The 25,109-nt window shown below is 39.6% G+C and overlaps 2 protein-coding genes across 2 annotated transcripts; both read right to left on the minus strand.

Annotated features, from left to right (window-relative positions):
- Positions 1-1,288: 1,288 nt before the first annotated feature.
- On the minus strand, positions 1,289-4,513 carry adra2a (adrenoceptor alpha 2A). The gene is made up of 2 exons (XM_023424552.2): positions 3,978-4,513; positions 1,289-3,794 (listed from the first exon to the last, which is right to left on the minus strand). The coding sequence occupies exon 2, from the start codon at positions 3,600-3,602 to the stop codon at positions 2,340-2,342; it is 1,263 nt and encodes a 420-aa protein (XP_023280320.1). The 5' UTR covers positions 3,603-3,794; positions 3,978-4,513; the 3' UTR covers positions 1,289-2,339.
- Positions 4,514-9,404: 4,891 nt separating this feature from the next.
- Positions 9,405-25,036, minus strand: shoc2 (SHOC2 leucine rich repeat scaffold protein). Its single transcript, XM_023424553.2, has 9 exons — positions 24,947-25,036; positions 20,028-21,097; positions 19,499-19,636; positions 19,208-19,338; positions 18,483-18,671; positions 17,273-17,395; positions 16,620-16,757; positions 15,599-15,716; positions 9,405-14,353 (listed from the first exon to the last, which is right to left on the minus strand). Exons 2-9 carry the CDS (start codon positions 20,728-20,730, stop codon positions 14,145-14,147), a joined length of 1,749 nt encoding a protein of 582 aa, XP_023280321.1. The 5' UTR covers positions 20,731-21,097; positions 24,947-25,036; the 3' UTR covers positions 9,405-14,144.
- Positions 25,037-25,109: the final 73 nt, after the last annotated feature.

Genomic DNA, 25,109 nt, shown 5'->3' on the forward strand with positions numbered 1-25,109 from the left:
AATGTGAGTTACACAACACTGTATTCATCCAAAGTTTGCTAACACTAGCCACCATAAACTACTGGTCATACCAGACCACATCAGGCTGTGTCAGAGAAGCCTGAGTGTAACTAACAGAAGAAGTTCATGTTTTATTGCTTATGAATTCTACTTTTCTCGTGTTAGAGGAGGAATGTGTAATTATTTGTTCTACAAGTTACACACTGTCACTTTAAGAAAGTATTTTTGCTCAGAATGAGGACTATCTGTTTTGTCCCCCATCATGAGTTGCACTAGGAATGCAATTGCACATGACAAATAAGGAGAGAGGGAGTGATTACACCAACCGATAACTCTTCCAATGTTATGTAAAATGTGAGTGTTGTATTGTGACAGAGTTTAAAAATGTGAACCTATCCTTTGATTTGAAAATAAATAGCAGCAGTTTAGGTAGGAACACATTCAAGGGTCTTTCCTTCTAAATAACTTCACCTTTGTTAAGTTTTCCGAGATGGCATCTCTTTAATGTGAATGTGTTCCGACTGTCAGACACCTTCATCTCTTCTCAAGCTGGATCCCGATGTTTGACTTTTCTGTTAAGTAATCGTGTTTTTTTCCCCCCTTGTTGTTGTTGACATCATCCCACAGTCTCCCACAAAATTTCTCCTCCAATTCAAATTGAACACGGAGCGTCGGAGCCACTTCAGCAAACTTGTCTGTCCAGTGGGAGCTCACCCCATGTGTTTACATGTGCTGCAAATACACATGCACATTCTCACACGTATACACTCGCTCTTTCTCACAGGCTCACCACACTTACACACTTTGTAAACGTGCAGGGAAACAACTGAGTACAAGCACGCACACCAGGCTCTGCTGCACGAGGCGGTGGAGATACTGATAGAGAAACTCCCAGAAGAGCCGCTTAGCTTTCTGAGGATAGTGCCGCTCAGCAGTCTTCCTGACTGTCAAAAGGAATGCATCTACTTACACTACCTCCACAGGGAAAAGATATAGTCTCTGTATTCACTGCACAGATGATAGTCGCTCCTTTGTTTTATTCACTCATTCTCCTTGAGCCGATAGAGAGGGCAGAGTAAAGACAGGGAGAGAGACCAGTCAATCAGGTTCTGGTTTGACGGGCTCCATGTCTTTACTTAATGATGCATACCGTGGTAACACAAAACGGCAAATGAACCGTTACTTCTCCTCTTCCTGAGCCTTGCATTACAACTGTATTCATCATTCACAGTTGATTCATGAACCGACTCTGAAATCTGAAGCCTAAGCAAACACACTAGAGAGAAAAAAAAGATTAAAAATGTAATTTAATTTTCTGACATCTCAGATAAAGGACCTCTATCTAATCACAAACATGATTAAACCAAGGACCAAAGAACATTTGCACATATTCCATTCAGGCTCATTAAGAGCTAAGCTCTTGCAAAGGTCAGATTCAACAGACCGGAGAATTTGCACTTTTCTGTTGGAGTACAGCTGAAGGGCTAAACTCTGTTCTCCAATTCACGGTACAAGAGGACTTGTGGGTTTATCCTCCTCATCCACCTTTTCACACCTTCACATGGATCAAAACAGCTTTTCATTTTCAAAACTCTCACTTAACACTTTTTACTGAGAGCAAATTTAGACTCAAATGTTACCTATAGCTGACTCTATTGCTACCCTTTTCTCTGTTTCCCAGCTTCTATTGTTTGTGTGTGTGTGTGTGTGTGTGTGTGTGTGTGTGTGTGTGTGTGTGTGTGTGTGTGTGTGTGCATGAGTGTGTGGATATGTGTGTGACAACACAGTGTAACATATACAATGAGATAAAGTCACCAACCTGATGTTTTAGCTTGCTTTGAAGCCTTGAGACCAGTTCAGGTAATGGGTTTTATTCTTTAAAGAGCTGACATTTTTCCCACACTTTGTCATCATCATCATCATCATCATCATCATCATCACCATCATCATCATCACCACCAAAATCAAAATAGACACAAATATTCAGACAGGTTATTTTATATAGCATACTGTGGTAAATTACAACACATATCATGGACTTCACAATGTTTGTTTCTTTTATAAAAATAAAAATAACATTTACAATAAAAACATGGTTTCACTGTGGTGTTCTGTTCAGTTCAGACCTCTCTGTGCGTGATCGTGGTCGGTGTCGAGGCTGTGGGTGGTGGATGTTCTGAAAAGAAGATGCTGCACGTAAAGCTCATCCTGGGAAAGCCTTTTCAAGCAGTTACACCTAGAGCATTCACAAGCCAGTGATCCATGCACAATGGTCTATGTACTTTACAATTTATGTACAACAGTAGAAAAAAAAAGTATGTACATGAAGATGGAGTCCGTCATACATATCTTCTGGTGTCCCTCCTGCACAGTATCTTTTTAAATGACCTCCTAAAGTCATTGTTGAAGATGGTGTAAATGATGGGGTTCAGCGCACTGTTGCAATAACCGAACCAGAAGAAGAACTTGAACAAGGTGTCGGGTACAGGGCAGGACTCACACAACGTCATTAGCATGTACGTGAAGAAGAAGGGAAACCAACAGATGACAAACACTCCAATGACCACGGCGAGGACGAAGGTGAATCGCTTTTCCCGGTTCTGGCGGCCCTTCCAGCGGCTGCCTTTGGTGCTCGGCGCCCGCCTTTGGACGTCATTGTCCCCCGGTTTGATTTGGCTCAGTTTGGTTTTCCCCTTGGCTGATTTCTTTTTGATTGAGCAGGGATTGTTCACTTTGTGGTCAGACGACGACGACTCATCAATGTCCACCCCGTTGACCTCTCCTTTCTGCTCATCTGCTCCTCCTTCTCCTTCCACCACTTCCTTCTTCAGCTCGATGTCCTGCTCGCCGTTCAGTTTCTCATGGCAGAGGCGGTCATCAGCGCCCACACCGTTCTCCTTTGGGTTGGCAGCAGCGATGGTGGGCGTCTTTGGCATCTCCTTCTGCTTCCTGTCTCCTGGAGGGGCCCGCGTCCTCTTTTTAGCAATCTGGTAGATTCGCACGTAGACCAGCACCATGATGACACAGGGGAGGAAGAAGGAGCCAATGCAGGAGGAGATGACGTACCACTTATCAGTATTGATCCTACACACACGGTCCTTCTCGTTGTTTTCTTTCTCCATGGTGATTAGTGGCGGGAAAGAGATAACTGCTGCAATGACCCACACGATGAAGATGATGCACTTAATTCGGCGCGGCGTCCTCTTTAGGTTGTACTCGATAGCCTGCGTGATGGACCAGTAGCGGTCTAAGCTGATGGCACAGAGGTGGGCAATGGAGGCGGTGCAGAAAAGAACATCAAGTGCCAGATATATTTCACACCACACCTCGCCAAAGTACCAGTATCCCATGAGCTCATTGGCCAAGGAGAATGGCATCACGAGTGTAGCCACCAAAATGTCCGCTGACGCCAGAGACACCAAGAATAAGTTCTGCGGAGCCCTCAGGGCTCGGCTTGTAAACACAGCTATGACCACCAGCACGTTACCAAACACTGTCAGCAGGATCATGAGCCCCACCAGCACAGTGAGCGGCAGGGACATCTGGAGGCTGTAAGAGGCCACCTTTGGAAGAGTCAGGTTGGTCTCGTTGTTAAACTCCATTGGAGCAGATTGGCCCACTTCCTGGGTTCAGAAGAGGTTAACAAATATCATCCACCAGGAAGGACAGAGCAGGGCTGAGAAAGGCAGGAACTGAATCACTCCTCTGAAGCTTTCCCAGCCGGATTTCTCTCTTTCATCGTGCACTGCCTCCACAAGGGTAAGCACTAATTATTTAAAGTGCTGTCAGTTCATCTGAAAATATGAGGAAACAAGAGGAGAAATTAGATCTGTCGGTGCTACATACTTACACTTTATATTGACACTTATAACGTGTCTTTTATGCTATGACTATTATAATGAGCTCAAGCATTATATCAGCGCTCTCCCTTAAAAACACTAAGAAAAGAAGGCATTTGAAGTGTGAAATAATCTTACCTGGGGCAACCAGCGGTGACACAACCTCTCCAGTGCCAGAGACGCACGGGCATGAAAAAAACTGTCAGTGGGTAACTTCTTTAGGCAGATCAATAGGAAGCAGAGAAGATCCATGTGGCAGCTGAGGCGTCAACTCTTTCCTCTGTGTCTCCTCTCTCTGGACACACTATGATCCCTGTGCTGCATCTAGTTGTGCTCAGGAGCGGACCTAATAGAGAGCTAATCATGTTATCCCGGGCGCTGCCGTGCTGCTGTCTGCGTGTGGAGTCTCTCTCCTCAGTGTTAACCAGTGCGCCACTCCCTCTCTTTATAGCCCGCACGCTGCAAAAAGTGTCCCGCTCACCGGGTCACTGTGCGTCCACCGAGTGTCAACACCGACAGACATGTGGGTCTGATAACATGGGACACTGAAGGCAATAACATCAGCTGGAAGTAGAACAGTGACGGAGATTAAAAGCAGGACAAGAATGAAAAAAACGAAGCCATGTAAATGTGTCTATGCACACGTGGACATACAAGACATAGATCACATAGAGGTACAGCTCCTGAACGAAATAACAGCTACACACACAGCTACAGTAAAACAATGTGATGTAAGTTGCTTGTTATATTAACTATACGCGTATAAATCAACATGTATACACACGTTTACCTACATACATCATAGGCTACATAATGATAATAAATAAATATACATATATAATAAAAAACAATACATATATAATAGTGATGATAAAACATTTTGATGAAAAAAATTAATTGCATCAGTTACATCATGTTGACAGTGTTAGTGTTCAGTAAAGTGGTCCTCTCTGAGGTTATAGTTGATGTTGGTGTTTTGCTTTAGTTTTTTCTGTCATATTGTAGGTGCTTCTGCCATTATGTCTAGAGAAGAAAGTGAAAGAAAGAAAGAAGAAGAAGTAAATACCGAGAGAATCGCCGAGAGCTATTTAGATGATCAAGGTAAGTATATTTGCACAGCAGCTTTCAAACACAGAGGCAAGTTAAAGTGCTTTACATAAGGTGAAGAAATGCGGTAGATCAACATACAAATACAACAAGACAAATACAGTTCCAGTGTAGTAATAAGTAGTCTGAAACTAATTAGGAGAATAAAAGTTCAATAGAGAAATTCATCAATCAAAGTCAAATGAGAACAGCAGAGCTTTTGTTTTACAATAGATTTTTTTCAAACATCATCAGGAATTTAGTTTCTAAGTGAAAAAAAAAGTATGTCTGAATTTTTTGTCCAGCTACAGTATATGTGACCATTCATCAGTCGGTTGCTGCACACTGTTCAGTGTCATCAGTTTAAGCCTTATTTAATTTGAAAATAGGTAAGCTGGAGAGCATTAAAAATGTTTTTTATATTTCAACTTTAACTTCCTCAGCTCAGAACTGGAAAACTGGAATCAGTTTTCATTTTCTGATGAAGTGAACTGTCAGTATCTACTTTGTTAAGATGAGAAAATAACTTGTGGGGGGGGGCACAAGTTGGCTTTTGTCTTTTTCCTTGACTTTACTATTTAAAGATCAAACTACTGTTGGGACAGACATTTTTTGCAGTGCAGCAGCTGGACTCCGTTGCTAAGCAGCAACCAGAGCCACACCACCTGGATATCAGCAGAGGCTTTTTATTACTTTGTCCAAACTTAATTTATCTATCCACCTTTTACACTTCATGTGTAACACAGGTGGGAGTCCCCGGACATGGTCTGGAGCCGACCTCAGACTGAGTCACAGACCTGTATGTGAGGGAGGTTTGCCTAAAGGAAACATCTGAGAGGGTACTGTGGGGTTTACAGGTGTGACTTGGTAGCAGCGATACAAGCAGGCGCAGGTTATATTTCACCCTCACAGTGCTGAGGTCTACGTCTAAAGAAATGTAATCTCTTGTTGGGGAGTCTGGAAGCTTCCCACAGTGTGTATTTTGAATGATTGTGGTTGGCCTGTAGGTCCAACCCGCTTTTAGACTGGCTGGGAGCTGTAACATTTCTTTACTGTTCATCACATGACGTAGCTGTGCGTAGGGCTACATTTCTAAAGCTACACAGGCCTTCTCTGTGTGTAAACAGTTTCACATGCACAGCATGATGTGTATTTGGTGAAATCCGTGGAGTCAACACTGATCTGCCCAGAGCTGTTTAACTAGATCATATTTAGCTGTCATGTGATGTGTACATCATGTCCACGAATAGCTCCATCTTGTTTAATTTCCCCACATAATTAAGATGCGGCAGGTGATAGCCGAGGTTTAACAGTTCAACTGTCTTGTTTATTAGCTGAAAACTGGACTGAGTTTTCAATTTGACTGACCAGCAGTAAGCGACAGTGTGCAGGAGATTTACACTTTTACAAGTCACTATAAAACTGAATGTGATTTAAAACTCACTAAATAAATATGTATTGAGTTAAATATTACTGCTACGTGTTACAAAAAATGTACAAAAAGATTCAGTTTCATTATTTATTGCAAAGTTTTCTGTAGCTTACCTGTGATCAAGTTAAATGGTTTTGCTTGTAGCCAATATCACTTTGAAATCACAATCCAACTCTAATTCCCTCCACTTTTGTAGATGGATAACTGATCATTGTTTCCAGCAAATACACAAAAAGGAAACAACATTTCTTTAGACCATCAGGGGATTTGTAATTTTCCAAATTTCCTGTAACTGGAGTTCCTTCTTACCACAAAGGCTGTGACTCTCACTTACACAGTTCAATCGACTGTTTGTGTTTCTCTTCTGTGGTAAAATTAAAACTCACTCAGGGAGGTTCGACTCGAGGGGGACATTCTTGAGAAACTGGGGAGGACACAGCGTACACTCCTCACCGTGGTCACATTCGGTACAAGACTCAGCATGGTGCCCACTACTTTTGTTTTAATGTAGTTTCTGCTACTCACACACAAATTCGACAATGACTTGATGGTGTTTACTGCGAGTGTTTATACTGCTGTCTATGAAATAAAAATATTAAAAATATAGGTCAGGAACGAACTCAAAAGAGAGAAAAAAGATAAGTCCTCAGAGGATCAGTGGTACAATTTTACAACTTGTTTTTTCAAAGTAGTATTTATCTCAGTTGTGCCTTTTTCTGTCTGGCCTTGATTATGAATTTAATATTCCTTTAATATTACATTTATTCAATTTCTGCTGTAAGTATGCAGAATTTTCTTAAGAAATTATGATGTGAATGATTTGAAAAAAAGACCATTTAAAAATCACTCTTTTAGATGTTAGATGCGATCTCTTCTTACGAACACTTGACATCCGAGATGTTTCTTAATAAGAAGGACGGTGTTCAAGTGGAACTTTTCCACTTAATTAATTCCAATACATTTTTTAGTCAGTAGAGGTTAGTTAAATATGCATAAACATGAAATTTGTCTACAATTAAACATACAGCTCAACACACATAGGACAAATTCCAATAGATGAATTTACTTGGGCTTAAATGGAGCTTTTCTTTCAAGGAATTTTTTTTCCTGTAACTTGTGTTTCCAGGAAACTTAGTATCTGAAATACAGCATTACCTCTAATCTTTTAGTTCTTTTTACACCTCAAAACGAAATAATTGAAGTTTGTGGAGGATCACACACACACCTGTTCCTGCAGGAAACGGAGGCGTGTCACCTGACCCTGAGGAGGATTTTCAAAACCTGAGTGTTACTGACATACATTTTCACTTTGCATAACATAAAACCTGGTGGATTATTTGATATCCATCTACCAGCTGAGTTCAGGAACCACAAAGTATCTGAAAGCTGTGTGTGAAAGGCTTTTACCTGGAAATGAATATTTAAAGCGCCCACCTGTGAGACAGCGTTCTCTCTGTCTCTCACTCTCCACACACACACGCACACGCACGCGCCTCATTTCAGCGTGATAATCCTGTCTGTCCAGGCTGGTAAAATAACAGCAGCCGTATGTCCGCTGCACTGGCTGGCTGTTTTTGGGTAAACATCTCCTTGTCTTGGCGCCTGTTGATGCATGAGGGCGCAGACAAAGCGCAAGGATACAGTGACACCTGTCGTCTCCTGCAAGAGCCTCCCAGCTTCCGGCGGACGCGTCCGTGGGAAAATGAATAATAACAATAATAATAAAAACGTTGCTTACAGAGAGATATGACAAGTCAGAGAGGATGGGGAGGCCAGTGCGCTCAGGCTTGTCTCTTTTAAGTAACATACTTTTGTTGTTTTTTCAGGTAAGTTAGTTAAAAAAAAAAAAAAAAAAAGAGGGGGGGAGGGGGTTACACAACTCAACAGTTTGGTGAATCAAGACAAGATGATTGACTGTGTTCATTTGCCTGTGACATCACTGACTTTCAGGTGGCAGTGTTACAGTAGTCATCATGCTCCGTGGCGGGTGAGGCTCTGAATATTAGAGAACTATTAACTACTTTGATTCACCAGCAGGGGGCGGTGCTGCACTGGAGCAGAGACACAGCTCAGGCCACTGCTGAGAAATAAAGTAGCAACAGAAATAAATATAAAAACATTTATTTAAAGTATACCGGTGGCGTACTGCCCTGTAAACAATCTTTCTTTACACATTCTGTATTGAGAGTGATAGGAAAGTAACCACGGAAACTTAAATCAATAAACGGAGCAGGATTGACTGAGAAGGTTTTGCTGTTATTTCAACAATCTGTGATCAAGTTGAAGAGAAGAGCAACAACACACATTTTAGACTACACCTTCAAAATAGTTTTTTTTATTTATATTTATATTTATTTATATTTATTTTCTCATTGATCTAAATGACAAAAGCTGTAAATTATATGTGAGAAATGCTGGATGGAAAATACAAACAGGCAGGACAGGAGCGATCATGTGTTTACTTCTGCATATGGTTCTCAGTAGTGTTTGCAAGTTTGTTCTCTGAATTATATTTTTGTAACTGTGCAGGAAGAACACTGATTCACAACAATATTTCCAGGAACAGGTTCGGCTCAGACACAGGTCAGTGGTAACACCTGTTGGTCAGCTGCCCCGCTTGCATGCCAACATCACATAAATTTGTTGATTTTGAACAACAAAAGTACTACTCTGTGAATTATGACAAAAAGCTTTGATGATCATCAAAATGAATAATTACAACAACAACAACAAAAAGGTCAATATTTATCAGTCATTAAAAGATTTTTGGCTGACTATCAACTTTACTATTAAAAATAAATCTCCATTAAAAATGTAAATGGTTACTTTTTTTAAGTAACAAAGCATTTTTATCCTTTACATTAAGAAAATATCCACTTAGTTCTTTTTGCAATAAAGTCAATACTTCCAGTGTCCATCTTAATTGAGACTAAAAAATAAAAATAAAAAAAACTTTTCTGTGAGGCAGCATGAAAAGATACGAGGCAACAAAAATAACTTCAGATTTGTTTCGCATTAACTGAAATATACACACACACAACACATCATAAATTTGTAAATATTTATCGTTTTATTACAGTTAAAAAGATGTATGTACAGAACATCACCAAACATGGTCATTTTCACTCATTTGCAAAGTAGCACTCTGCAACTAGTTGGATTCAGGATAACTGTCTTACAATGGGGCGGCATTGATAAAGTTTGTCATTTACAACCAAGCACATAAGTCAGTGTATTTTTTCCTCTTTTTCATTTGCCAAATAATACTCAGTAAAGGCATCTAACCAAAATAAAAACAAATTGTTGTTGAATTGCTGGTCCAAATCCAAGTTCCTGCTGTCAACCTGCGGCTTTGTACAGTATGTACACAGGTAGAAACACCTCAGACTGGATCTTGGTCACTGTGGTTAGCAATGGAGACTCACATAGAGGTAGTCATGTCTGCATCTGCTCATCCAGTCAAGAGACAACTGACCCGAAAGCTTTGCTTCAACAATCCGTGGACCCAGATCCCTTTACTGACGTTAATGGAAGAAATAAAGAAAAGTGATTATCTGTCTCTGTTGATGAAATCAAACGGTCATAAAGGTTCTGCTTGGTGCGCATAAGGCAGTCAAGTAAATGTATGGAGATAGTATAGTGGGGTGTGTGTGGGAGTTCTTGTGGGTGGGATTCAGGGTTTCAGGTAGGTACACAGTGGGAGAGAGCAGGCAGCTTCACATTAAAGGGCCATTCCACCAAAGCTGGATTGGTTTAATCAGAAAAAAGTGGGTATTTATGTGGTTATGTGAGCTCAAGATGACGGAACAAGTGATCCGACAACATCAAGCTAACTAAAAAAAAAAACTAAAAAAAAATTTAAGTTGTGTTTGTGTCTTTTCTCAAGACAAAGTGTTTTTCCTTCCTTTCCAAAACTGCATTTTTTTATATAGATGTGGTAAGAAAAAAAGTCTTCAGTTTTCAACTATCTCAGGCTATCAAAGTTGATGTCACATAATTTTATTTCCCCCGATCTTACAATCTCATGACTCAAATCTGATATGACTTGTGAAGAAAAATTTATGAAAAAGAAAAAGAAAAAAAAGGTTGAAAAAGTTGGAAAAAAAAAGATCTGCCGTTACAGAATAACAATGCAAGTCAGTTTTGGTGGAATTCCCCTTTAATGCCAAAGACAAGTGAGACGCAAGCTAATGCACATCCACTTGGTAGCATAATGGCATTATCTTCCATTGCACTCTTTGTCTTTTTGTAAAACTCTCATCACATTACAGATTTTGTAATACTGAGTCTACCGTAACATCAGATTACTGTACAGAGTAAAAGGAAAAATAAGACAGAAAGAATCTAGACCCAAATTTACATTGTAACGACCAGTTGCTTGTCATCAAGTACAGTCAGTGGCCATAGACACAAGGAATAGCCAAACAAACACATAAAAAAAGACCATTAAGGCTGCTTGTCAATGTAGATTAAGTAGGATAAGCATTGCCACACAATGCTTCGATACCCTTTGCAATATACAAAAAGGGAGCATTTGCAGATACACCAAAGAGCCACTATTTCGAAGTCCTCTATGCAAAAACGCCCGATTCTGACCCAGCCAAATCATGTCAAATATGTGTTCAACATGCTTGTTTCCTGTACAAAATAACCAGGCAAGAAAAAGACAAGCTGAATGATCCAGGAGGAAAAAAAAGAAAGAAAGAAAAGCAAAAGGTGCAAAATGACTTTGATTCTGCGATGCTCTCCATGGCCTAAAATCACAGACAATAGAAAAATAAACACCAATTATACTCCGATTATTTCTGGATGCACCACTATGTAATACATCGTCATCACTTTGATCCAACAACAGGTCACACCTTTAACTGAACGGGCCAGTCGGTGATCTCCATCTCCTCCACAGCACATCAAAACTACATTCCAGGATCTGATAAATGCTCTCTGGTCAATTAGCCCAGTTCAGTTTCTGCCCCCCACCCCCCCCATCATCCTCTGCGTCTTCATACACTGGCATTCTCAACCTTGCAGAATGGCACAAGAACAAAGTAAAAACAGAGAGACTGAATGTAAAAATGGGTCACAGCACTCTTGCTGCATACCTAATGCACATCTCACCCTTGAGTACTCATTGAAGGCATTTTTCACACAATTGTTTACAGCTAAAAGTAAATAAAATACACAAAAAAAGAAACTTCCAAAGCTTTTATATAAAACCCAGGAATGCAATGCCTCCGGTGTGTTGTTGAGCATGAACACAGAAAGCCCTTTTTACAATTTTTTTTTGTCTTTTTCTGACAGTCTTGTACTGTAACTGCGTTAAGCTCAAATATGCACCTTGTTGTGTTGTCTCATCGTTGTGTCCAAACGATTTGATCTGAGAGAAAACCACCGGGCCAAATCGAAAAGGTCAGTGGATTTGTCCCTCGTCAGGTTTTTCGAGTGAAGTCTGTATCAGTGTTGGGAGTGGATCGTTTCCCACCTCCTGCCCTCCCCAGCTCCTCCCCTCCCGTCTTGTACAGCATATGTTTCAGTCCAAGAAAAGCAGCAACAGGTTCTGCTGGTAAATTAGAAGCAGCGGTACATTGTTTCCCCCCATACCCGACCCCACGCAGAGGTGAGCTGTGGTGCTCTCATCACTCAGGCCTCCTGTGGAGGAGACCGGATCACAGCCCACACAAAACACACCAAGCTGCTGCAAAGAAATAGTAGACCCACACATTTCAATACAAAACAGAATCATGATTGAATATAGAGTTGGGATGCAACACATTTTAAAAAATGAAAAAAAAAATGTTTGGTTTGATTACCTTTTGTTGGGACTTTTAATGTACAGTCACTTGAAATAATACTAACTGAATATACATTTCATCATTTAGGAAAAAAAAAAAAAAAAAAAAAAAAACACTCAATGTAAATAGATTTCAAATAAACAATGCTGATCTGAACTGCATTAAGCCATTTTACTTGCGATGGAGAAAGCAGGATATGGGAATTTTAAACCATATCATAGCCACACAAACCCTTTTACAGTTTGACAGGATAAAACCTCCCCAAAGAAAATTACTTGTATATTCTGAGCCCGTGAAACTCAACATTTATATTTAATTGATAAACTGTTGAACGGATAAAATACTTATTTATGAAACAAAAATGCCCCCATTCAAAATAACCAATGAGAGGCTACTGTGTTTTTGTCTTAATATAGAGGATGCCAATGTCTTTTAAAAAAGTGCATAAGAGCAGCAGCATTGCAAGGACAGTGTGGGACAAAAGGAGATATTAAAAAATTATCTAAATCAAGGGAACATTTTCCATCATGTGATTAAGATTCTTGGTAGGCCCTGTTAAAAAACAAACAAAAAAAGACTGCAGAAAAATTAAAGATAGTAACAAAAAAGAAGTGTCAAGAAGAATTTACCTGTCAATGTTTTATTATGAAACCTTGTTTGAAGCTCTGATTCACTCACCACTTGCTCCAGAGACCCAAATAACGTCTTTTTAAAAACGCTTGATATGTTGGTCAATGATCAACTGGATGACAGCTATGCAGCCCAACACTGAAGGTAATATCAAACAAGTAAACATAACTAAAAATTGCACTCAAGGCAACAACCAGGATTTGTTTACATATATAAAAGCATCTCCTATCATTTATCCCATCACCATGTTTGACTTTTTTCAATACCTTTTTGTCACACAAAAGCAATATAGACGGGGGTCGGAGCGACACCCATTCAAGTCCAACTTGCTTCTTTTTTTGTCGCCAAGCATGTATGATTGGCATTTCTCATATGTATACATTACTAGCTTAATGTTGAACAACTACTGCTGCTATTTGTTAAAAAGATCTCCAATCACCCTATTTTACAACTGATATCACCTGCTTTAACAGATTAATGCAAGAGCAAAAGTAAAAAAAAAAACAAAAAACAAAAAAAAAAAACAAAAAAACAGCAGTAATAAAAAAAGAATTATTGAAATAATTTATAACTTTGTATTATCATGGACAATTGTGTTTAGAAATGAACCACTGGATCACTCTAAACATAGGCACAGTTTAAAAAAAAAACATAAAAAAGGTAAAAAAAAAATAAAATAATAACTTTAAAATTAAAAAAAAAAAAAAAAAAAAAAAAAAAAAAAAAATTATAAACACACCATCATTAGACATTTGTTCTCTATGGTCAAGAAGCAATTGTCATAAGTTATCTCAAGGAAGATGATAAAAAAAAAGGGAATAAAGAAAAGATGACAGTTAAAAATTACGGCAGCAGCAGTAAATGTGAAGTTCAAAAGACTTTTTTTGTTTGTTTTTGCATACAATTGTATCCTTGCTCACATAATAGATGCTTGTAATTACTGTAAATACATTGGCAATGGGAGCATGGTTTATATGGTTAAAAGACTTGCCACTTAGCTCACAGTTACTCAATATATATAACTTTATATATCTTCAGTTTTGGCAAAGAGATGGAAATATTTTCCTCTTGTATGATTCGGAATGAAAGATGAGCAGGGGGTGGCTGGGGTCCTAAAATGACCGTGATAAACTCTGGAGTAACACAGAAGTCAAGTCTCCAAAATTCACCTTGTTTCTGCCCAAGGATGGTGAAAGAAAACTTTTCCTTTTCTTCCTCCTCCTTTCTTTTGCCCCTGACACTGATTGTGGCGAGTCTGTTTTCTTTACAGTGTATGGTACACGTAATGGGGGCCGGCAGGCGAGAGGGTGCAGAGCAAGTGGAGGGTTTGGAGTCAAGTAGGACTGGGATTGAGCTGCTCTTGGCTCAGACCATGGCACGGTATGGACCCTGCATCTTGAGGAACTGGATGATGAAGGAGGGGCCTCCCGCAACAATCTGGGGTGGCAGGTGGCTGAGGGGACAGTTCTCGATGCTCATGATGGACAGCTTGCTGCAGAGGGCCAGCTCGAACGGGAGGCTGTGCAGGTTGGGGTTGTCGTTGAGGTACAGTTCCTCCAGGTTCTCCAGTGTACCTGAGGACAGACATCAGCTAGTGTTAGTTAAGGTGTTAACTGCAGCTGATGCTGTCATGTCAACAAGATTCTCAAGACTCGATTCTATGGTTATACTACATTTTCCTGAAATTTGATCATTTTAAACATGAACTTTGAGGAAGTTGTTGTTAGTTGTGAATAGTAATTCCCATTCACTTGAAAGGGAAAGTAATCTCCGACTTTTGAATCTCAGTGTATCTTCAAATAATGATTATTTTCACTATTGATTATTCTGCCCTTTTTCATAATTTATCATTTAGTCTATGATATGAGGGGAAAAAAGTGGGGTGGGGGATGGACATCAAAATTCTGAGGATCCAACATAAGTAGTATAAGTAGTATAGTATAATATTTACTATTTCATATAACAATAGAAAGCAGCAACTCCTCACTGTTTGGTATTTTTGCTTTAAAAAAGACGACAATTGTTAATTAGAATAGTTTGTGATTCATTTTCTGTCTAATCATGTTAGCTCTAATTCTTTATATTGCTGTATCAATTATTTGTTCCACCCCTGGAAAGACATGATAAAGATGTGTGGATGAGATCTGAAAGAAGTTCAACTATGGCACCAGCCGAGGGGAAGTGATGCTGAAGAGACCAGCATGACCTTCATCTAGTCTCGGGTACATCTCAAGATCGTCAGTAAGGACACAAATCTTAAAAAATTAGCAAATTACTAGCGACAATGCAACAGGTATCATTCAATTCTGTGCCCAGTCTGAATACTCTAAAAATACAACCACCTTTAGCTCCTTCCTCCAACTATTTTAATCTCTGGCTTAACTTCAGCAGTAACCAGCCTAGCCGGGGTTGGTCCAATCACTTGGAGGAAGGGTCAGAGGACGGACATACTGTCAACTGTTAAGCTCTTAAATCCTGATGGTTAAGTTTAGCTTTTATCAGGAAACAACACTTAAAATAAAAAAAGCAACAACTTACTTGTTCTGGACTTTGTGAAAAAATGTTTTAGTCTTTAGTTTTATGATACAAGGTGTTTTAAAGTAACAACATTATGTGCCAAAAGTCAAAGTTGTGTTTTTAAACAATCAGTCAAGTTTTCTGAATTTCCATTTCTAGACACAGAATCAAGTCACTCACAGGGAAATGTCCCTGGATCAGTTCTGGTTCCCCACCATCACTCACTGACATTATTTTGATAGTGTGTGAAGCCCTGAGCGTGTCACTGATACAGTACAGTAGCTGCTGAAATTAGTATTTACCAATCTCCTCAGGAAGGTGTTGCAGCAGGTTCTCCCCCAATCCCAGATGAGTCAGGTTGGTGAGATGGCCGATGCCTCTGGGTAACGTAGTCAGCTGATTATTTGTCAACACCAATTTCTAATACAGAGAGTGAGAGGACAGGATGTTTTTGGAAGGACTTGTTACTCAGTGATAAAAATTAATTTACATGGTAGACATGGTGAAAGTCTGAATATTGCATAAAAGTAAAAAAAAAAACTCAGCAAGACATGATGTGACCAATATTCCAAGTTACCAAACATACAGTGAAAAGGATCTCTCTGGTTGTCAGTCAAGCCATTTATCATCAAGTTATATGCAGTAGCAATGTCCACTCCTCGCAGAGGCTAACTGTGGATGATTATCTTAAGGGTAGACAGCATGTCCAGTAACGTGTTCCTTAAAGCCGAAATAATTTGCATATCACAGAAAGACATGGCTCTTGATTCCTTAGGTTGTTGCAATGACATAACATAACTTTGAGTATCTTTCCACTCCGTCAGCTTCAGGGATTATGTATCATTTACATTAAACTGATACCAATTCTGATTTTGGTCATTGATTCAGGTTCTCATTAGTTCTTGGTTGTAATTCTTGGTCTGTTAATTTGAGCAACCAAATAACTGAAAATATATCAAAAGCAAAAAACACCTTTATTTACTGGATTGTTAAAGACGTCCATCGCTGGTTTCTGTGGTGCCTTTTATAATACTACCACTGGAATTTTTCAAATCCACTTACAGGCATCTCAGTCCTAAGCTACGAACTGAAAATGAGCCTTATCAAATACCATGAAAAGTAACAAGAAGCAACAAAGACCTGAGTAGTGAGAAGTAAATGTGGATAAAAAAATATTATGGAATGTGTCCCAGTCTTTGTAATAGCTGTTGTTCCCAATGGCAACTCAAACAAACCAGATTCTCTAAAACAAAACCCTGTAAAAACCCAACAACAAAGAGCCACAAGTAGCACGGGAGAGAACTGCATGTCTGGAAAACTTACCTGTAAATCTTTGAGATAAGCAATTTCATTAGGTAGAGATTCCAACTTGTTTTCCTCCAAGTCGAGCTCTCGTAGCTTTCTCAAGTTCCCAATACCATGTGGTAACTTTTTGAGAAGGTTATTGGACAATATTAACACCTGTGAAGACAATGAAAATTCTTAAGTGAAACTTTGGCATCTTTTTGATCAGATTTTTTTTTTCCAAAGCAATACAGCAATCACTCCTGTATTAGCGGTATTATCACATTGTTTTCAAAGGATGTCACAAAAAAAAAAATCAATGAAGAAATCGGAAACAATACTGACTGAAACATCTTTAGAAAAAGTTTTACTTTTCAGCCATATTTGCAGCGCCCTATCTTCAACCAACATTTAGGGCACTATAGTTTTGAGGAAATAGGTTTGTTCAGTAATAATAACCCAAATAACTCAAAACCTACAACCTTGAGTCAGAGTTGTTAAGCAAAATTCTACTGCTATCCATGTTTATTACATCAGACATTAGCCTCAAAGATTCACTCACAAGATAAGGGCCTTAACGTGTAGACATAACGTCTCCCGTCACTTCTATTCTCACATATTGATTGCACAAAATGTACAATTTACTTATTTAATTTCAATTCTACTATACACTGTGTGTATTGAATACTCACCTCCAGAGAGACTAGTCCACAGACGTCCTCCGGGATCTTCGTCAACTGATTAGTGGCCAGGTTAAGCTCGACCATACTAGTCCATGTGCCAAAGTCCAACGGCAGAGACGTTAACTGGTTGTCCTGAGGGAGATAATGGAATACCATTATTAGCAAAATAACTGACAATTCACAGGGTCAACACAAGGACAGTGCTGTTCATGACACTGAGCAGACCAGTGGACAATATCAGCCATGCCTGGCGCCAGGATAAAATGTTTCCAATGGAGATTTAAATCCAAACTACATCCAGTATAGACATACATCAATGTAACAAGTTAAGGGCTTTTTAATGCCTGTCAGTACATGCCTGGTTAGAGGCCAATACAAACTTCGATGGAGGTGCTCTTTTCAACAGTCTTAGCTTTGAGCAATGGTTGGGAAAAATAAGATCCATAATTGCTCTCTCACTATAGCTTCACTCTATCATGTTGAACTTAAGAGGTACAATTAACATTTAACATATACCAGTGGATGCAGCTACCCGTGTGCTAAATGTATTTATTTTTTATTTCCAAAACTACTTCTCACCATGCCAAAAAGATTTTTGCCTAACCCTCAAGGACAGCTGTTTAAAAAAAAAAAGTGTCTACAGCTAAACTTTTTTTAAATAAAAGATGCATCATAAGACCGTCTTCTGTTGAAGTGTACAATTATATCCACCTTTACAGTGCTGGCTCAATTATATTGAACACTTCCAACATGCTAAAGACAGTTACCTCCTCAGATCTACATTTCTCAGGACAGCTGTTTAAGACCTAAAACTTTGTCCGATTCAAGCTCAAATGATCCCATAGGTCTTTTTCACTGAGGATATTGTGACACAGCAGGAAAAGCACAGGTGTGAATAAAAAATTCAATTCCATTTAGCTGCCTCAGTTTCAGGGTCCTGGTATTGTACATGCTTGCTCACTGTGATGCTGTCATGACTTACTGGGACACTTGAATAAAACAGAGCCACTGATAATGTTGTTGTTAACACCCATGCTTTTCTACTATGACAAGTGAAAATGTCTGCTGTAAAATAAATAAATAAATAATAAAAAAAGGCCTATTATTCACAGATTTAGATATCTTGTGATGATCATATCATTTCTTAATCTTTTAGAAATTTTAACAATAGCTGACTGGAGAATTTACCTCAAGGAGATAAACATACACGTATTCATACCTTCATGTTAAGCTTGCTTAACACTTTGGCCCTGGAGAAGATACCAAAGGGGATCTTGTTGATACGGTTGTGCTCCATGTTGAGGGAGTAGATGGTTGAGAACTGGGATGGTCCACCGACAGGGTAAGACTGGAAGCAGTTCCTTGCCAGTGTTAGACTTGTCAGATTGACCAAACTTGAAAGTAGGCCCTGATCAAGTACAGAAAAAGAGAAAGGACAGACAATATGATCAGGACAGGACTCACTAAAGGCTATGATTTGTACACAATGTGTATTAGTAGCCCTAAGACATAAAGAGGAATTTAAGTGGATAAGCTATATACATGTTAAACAAGTATTCAAGATAAACCTGAGTTTCTGCACAGTCTGCAGTGCAAAAATATCTGTGATTAAAGACTGTGATTTTGGTGTAAACAATTGTGGCTAAAGTACCAATGCATAAGTGAATTTAACATGAATATATATATATATATATATATATATATATATATATATATATATGTGCGTGTGTGTGTGTATGTATGTATAAATATATAAATTTTAGAGCACAGGTACAGAAGAGTTGAGGTTTCAAAATTAATTTCATGTTTGATGTTTCCATTTTCAAAGCACTGCAGGAAACAACTGATGTAAACTAAATAGAAAACAATTCTGAAACTTATTATTTCCATTATTCAGTATTAGTCTGCATTTATATTTGAGATTACATGCCAAATTCTACTTACCTCTGGCAACACTGAAATGTTGTTATTTTCAAGATTTAACTCCTCCAGTTCTCGACACCTGGCTAATGATCTCGGAATAGCTGATAATCTATTATATCTCAGACCTAAGCGATTTATGCTCGCCAGATTCCCTGAAACAAAACCAAAAATTTTACTGTTACGTTTTTACCTTTGTAAATTTCATAAGAATTAGCTGGAATCAGGCTGGTAGAATAAGACAAAAAACATACATTATGCATTGACAGATACACAATACGTTTGCTTTTGAGTCCTAAAATATGCTGAAGTTACCTATAGTCTCTGGGAGGTCCAAGAGCTCATTGTGCTGCAAGTCAAGGTTGGTTATCTGTGTGCAATTCCCAATCTCCTTCGGTAGGTGTTCCAACTGGTTATGGGCAACATCCAGAGTAATAAGGTTGCATAGCTCCCCTACAGAAAGATGCATGCAAAATTCAGAAATTTAGTTGACTAAAGTGAAGATGAAAGTGCCTTTAGTAACCCACAGTCAGTAATACAGCCACCAACAAATTTTTCATATTCCCCACTCACAGAATCATAAATTTTAGTCAGTACTCTCTCTTACTATGGCCAGCTGGATTCATGGTCCAGCATAGTGTGAGAATGATTGACATTATAATAACATTATGAGCACAAGATGACCTAATCTCTGGATGAAAATTAACAGTAGTGAAATGTTGTAAACCCAATGGTAGCCCACTATCTACCAAAATAACTTGTGGCCACTAAGCAGAACGATTTGCTTCTTGCCCTACATCAATTTGGGGAATTTGTACTGTCTTTACACATCCATTATGCTCACCTATCTCTGCAGGCAGCTGTTTAATCTTGTTCTCACGGATGCTGAGCATAGTGAGCTTGGATAGGTTTCGGATGTCCTTCTCTACTGTTGTGATACGGTTGAACCGCAGGTACAGCGTGGTTAGAGATGTCAGCCGGTAGACGACAGGTGGTATCTCTCTCAGCTTGTTGTGCCGGAGGTCGAGCATTCGAAGCTTCTTAAGGGAGTCCAGGGAGTCAGGCAAACTGGTCAGGGAGTTCTCGCTCAGGGCCAAAGTGACCAGGCCTGATAGGCAACCCACCTCAGCCGGCAGGCTCTGCAGCTTGTTGCTGTATAAGTAGAGTTCAGCCAGCTGTGTCAACTCCTTAATGGAGGTGGGAAGCATATGAATGGACCTTTTAGATAGGTCCAGTCTCATTGAGTTCTCCTCTCGACACTTGTTAAGTTCTTTGATCACCTCAGCATTACTGGACTTCTTGCGTGTACCTGGTGCTGGGTTTGGCCGCTTTATCGTATTGTCAACAGAGAAGGCAACACCTGGTGTTGAGCTGCTGGTGTCCTTCTTTCCTTCTTTGGCATCTTTCCCTTTGGTCTTCGTTTCTTTACCACCATCCTTGACCAAGCCAGTCAGAGCCTTGGCCTCCTTTTCCCTTTCTTTCCCCGCTGGACCACCTTTTGGGTCCTTTTCTTTTGAATCTTTTTCTTTGCCTAAAGTACTACTCATGTCGACGTTATCGGGCCTCCTGCAGAGTTGCTCATGGGAGTCTCTCTTGTCAGGTTACTTATTTGGGAAAAAAGGGACACAGACAACCAAGGAGGCTTTTAAAGAAAACATCCCTGTGCAGGCCCACACATTTATTATTATCCTTGAAATAAAGGCGTTGTGATCCAGAGGTTTTTTAGATACTTTTGATACTTTGTCCCTTTGTTAAAATGCCATGGGAGAAAAAATCCTTTGAAGTAGCTGGATTGTGGCATCCATGGGCCACATGCTTAAGTGTCTGAACTGCATACAATCCCAGGACCTTCAGATAGAAGTTCTCTCAGGCTGCAAAGGTCATCAAGGTTCTTTTTAATCCCTCGAAGATTTGCTTTTTGGGGAGAGAAAAAAAATTCATTCACATTTACAATTTCATTTTCACACTTAAACATTTTCAGCATTTTGAATTTCAACAGGTGAGTGGTCCACCCATAGGTTTCTGATTTTAAAGCCCAATTCAATTTCAATCCTTTGAAATTGATGCAGAAGTCAGTGATTTCAAATATGTTTCGGCGCGTTTCGTCTGTGTCAGTGACATTTTGCAGAAAAACCCCACCTCTAAAGAACTGCAGTTAGTTGAAAAACTTTTTAATGCTGGAAACAAAATGAGCCTGAAAAAGAGCCCACCACACCAAATCCTAACTGACACTCCTCTTGCAATAGATGCTATAATACCACAGGTACAATAAAAAAAACACTACCAATGCATTTAAATAAAATATTATTTTAAGGTGGGTCTACTGTGGGCTAAATGTGTAAAAAGAATAAAGAAATAGAATTAAAAGGAGCCTTAACAATATTCTACCTCATACATTGCGACAGAAAAAAAAAAAAAAAAAAATTCCACAGGTTTGGTGGGTTGTCAGTACCATGAGATAAGTGGTACTGGATGTGCCAGTCCACGCAAATCTGTCGAATGTACTAAGCATAACCTCACACCAACTTACTCCTACTAAACAAACATGGCCGAGCGGGTGTTGACATTACTTTAAGCCTACAGCCCCACCTAAACATGCATTTAGCTATTTAGCCTTCCCTAATAAAGTCTGTGATGCAACAATCACATTGAATATTTACATCTCAAAAGGTAGCCAGATGAAACACACAACCTTTTGGAGCTTTATATGACAGACTGAGCCAGAATGTCTCTGGCGGCCTTCCTCTGTTTAGTCTCGGTTGCTGTTGTACCTTAGTGACTGTCTAAAGCTCTCCAGCACTAGTACAAGCTAAGCTGTTGCAAAAAGAGAGGCAGGTTTGGCTCAGGATCAGAGCTAAGTGAAAAGGTTAGGACTGCTGAGACTAATCTTTAGAAGTGGCCTTCAAAGCATGAAGTCCGCACAACAACAGGTCATATGACCTTTTAGGTAAAAGAAATGCTGGGTCAATAGTAGCACCCCTTACATGATAGAATGAGTTCTGTAAACAAAAAAGGCTCCGTCCTGTCATAAATAAGGAGATGAACTTCTAACACTGGATGTAATATGTATACATGTTCACAAAATAATTATTAACATAAAATGAGAATAGCCAGACCAACCCAATTGCTGGGGCCATCTAAACCAAACTGTGCAAGCAACTTCCTTTTATGGTTGTACTGTCTATGTCTCTGCCCTGGTATATCATTCTGTTTATAACAAATTGAATGTAAACCTTATCTGTATTGATTTATTTCTATATTTAAAGACTAATGTTTGCTTCTCAAACCTAATGAAAGACCAAATGAGACCAGATGAGGAGTTTAAGACCCAACTGGAGCATTTCATTTCCTAGTTATTTTATTACAATTTGTAATGTAATTTTTAATTATCATGTCAATAATTAAATTTTTAATCAAAGATAACAAGCTTAGTAGCTCATACAAAACTTGTTGTCTTTCTTTGTCCAGATTGTGCAAACAAAATATTAACCATAACTAAGAGGACATGTTCCTTCGCTGCATCTTTCAAATGAATGCAGTGGTTTCTGCAAAAGCAGCACAGAGGTTCAATATTTAGATGACCGATTAAGCCCTGACTTCACAAAAACAAAAGGAACAAGAAAAAAGTGTGGGTAATAACTATGTTAGAAAACCACAAAACCAGGGGTTTGTGAGATTCAGTAACTTTTCCATCCCTGGCAGGCTTAAGAAAGTGTGCACTTGTTCATAAATGCAATGACTGGTTTGCCTTAACAGTCTGAGTAAAGGAAAAAGGGATATGCAGAGATGTAAATAATCCATTAGTTCTGCACAAAACGGTGTAATCACTTTGTGACCATGCATTAAATGTCTTTTTGATCAGAAAACTGCACTATTGATGGGCACTCAGTGTCTGTTTAAAGTCCTTACATTGGCCTTCACAACGGTCTACCACACAGGTGTGGGGAAAATAATTTTAAACATGTCAGTTGTACATTTGCCAAAGCTGTGGGATAATGTTAAATTTACAGGTAACAAAACTTGCACACATGTTGTGAGTTCCATTGAGTTATGACTAGCCATTTAGTAGATGTAAATATAAAGATCAACTGGTATACAACCTTGACGAAAATCTACTGCATGTCCATCAATACTAACCCCACCACCATTAAGTGCTACTTTACACTTGGACTTCATGGCACATGCAACCCATATAGAGACTAATGAAATTTCCATTAAGGATATCTTGAACCCATCTGATAATGCCAGTGCATTTAGGCCTAAGCAGAACTGTCTAATGTTCTCCAGCTTTTGTTTATCCATTACAGTGCAGTCTGTGTCAAATTAGAAATGCATCAACGTTAGCTAATCAGAGAATATAAATCAAGCACGTGTTTATAGCAAATGTAACGAAGTGCTGGGTTATGACAAAATGCCCTACAGATTTAGAGTCAGGAAATATATCTAAAACCCAGCTCCTGTGTTGCTGCTTGACAGTACGCTACTGCTCAAGCAAAAGAATCAACAAACCAGAAATCATTTGGGCTTGTCAGTTTAAATGGGTATCTGTGTAGCGTTAATATGAGAGGTTAAATAGCAAAACAGAGGTGAGGTGGCAGCTATCAGCTACTGCTGCTACACAGCACTCCACGGGACGCAGCTAGCTTGATGGCTACGCCAATGACAAATCCTTGGAAACAGATTACCGACAAAACGGTACCAGGTCGGAAAGTCAAGTCGCCTTGCGAGATTAATCAATTTACATAATATGAACACCTGAGTTAAACACACCAGGGCTGGCGATAGTGCATGGTCACTGGTGTGACAGCCTACCTTGAAGCGGACAGTCCTGATGTTACACGTTACGGTTTGACTGTTAACCCATCATCAACTAGCTAACTAATGGTCGTTAGCCAACTCACGTAGGCTGAAAATGTCTTATGTTAGCCAAGCCAGCCTTCAAACTGACTGGGATAAAATATCAACACTGCATATCGCCAGCGACCAATACTCAAAACGAGAAAAATACACGGGCGAAAAGCCTGCGAAAACGACTGACAACAAGGCAGGAAATAAAAGCAGCTAAGCTAAACGTCAACAGCAAAGCAAACGTCAGTTATGCCAGACTGCTAACTTGCTAACGTCAGCTAGCGGACAAGTTACCCCACCAGCTAGCTGTATTTCAGCGAGCAATCAAACCAAAAGAGTACCGTCACGGTCGGGATGAAGTATTAAAACAAACGGCTATTATAGTACGTATCAGAAGGTGCAAAGGGTGTGGAGGTTTCCCCTGACACATTTACTCACACCCATCGGTTAGCCTTATCTGAAGCACGGCTAACTGTGTGTAGGCCCGAGCAAAGCGGCTGTCGGACGAGGACCGACCCGTCCGCCGTGAGTCCGACCGAGAGAGGAAACGTCTGCTGCAGCCAGCTGAGCGCAATCGGGCAGCAGACACCCGAGGAGCACAGCCGGTGGAGGTGCCTTGTATCTCACAGCGGCCACTGAAGGCATACAAGGTGCCAACTAACTGCATCATAGTATCTAAGCGCGGTGCCCGTGCTGAATATTAGCCGAGGAAAAAAAGAAAACACTCTGAAAAACAGCGGCCATTCCGAAGCTGAACAAAAGAGTGCGTTCGTACTCGCCATCGCAAAATGACACTTTGGCCTTATTCACGCCGTAACAAGAGACAGAGGAGTGTGTTAACTTTGGAGTGATGCGTTACTGTGCTGCGTGAGGGATGAAACGTCCACTGTTATTGTGATAATATAACTGTTTTACCTTCAGAGGTGTGACTCCGCCATCCTTGCTGCTTCCTCCTCTTTTCCTACACTGCTGCTCTGTTCCCCCCCCTCTCCTGACACCAAACTGCGTCATTCGCACGCCTAACCACTGTTATCACGAGACTTTGAAACAATCAAATATTCCTGGATATACATTGTCT

The sequence above is a fragment of the Seriola lalandi genome, unplaced genomic scaffold (assembly GCF_002814215.2).
Source record: "Seriola lalandi dorsalis isolate HSWRI2012SDOR001 ecotype SW California unplaced genomic scaffold, Sedor1 jcf7180002054742, whole genome shotgun sequence".
Classification (NCBI taxonomy): domain Eukaryota; kingdom Metazoa; phylum Chordata; class Actinopteri; order Carangiformes; family Carangidae; genus Seriola; species Seriola lalandi.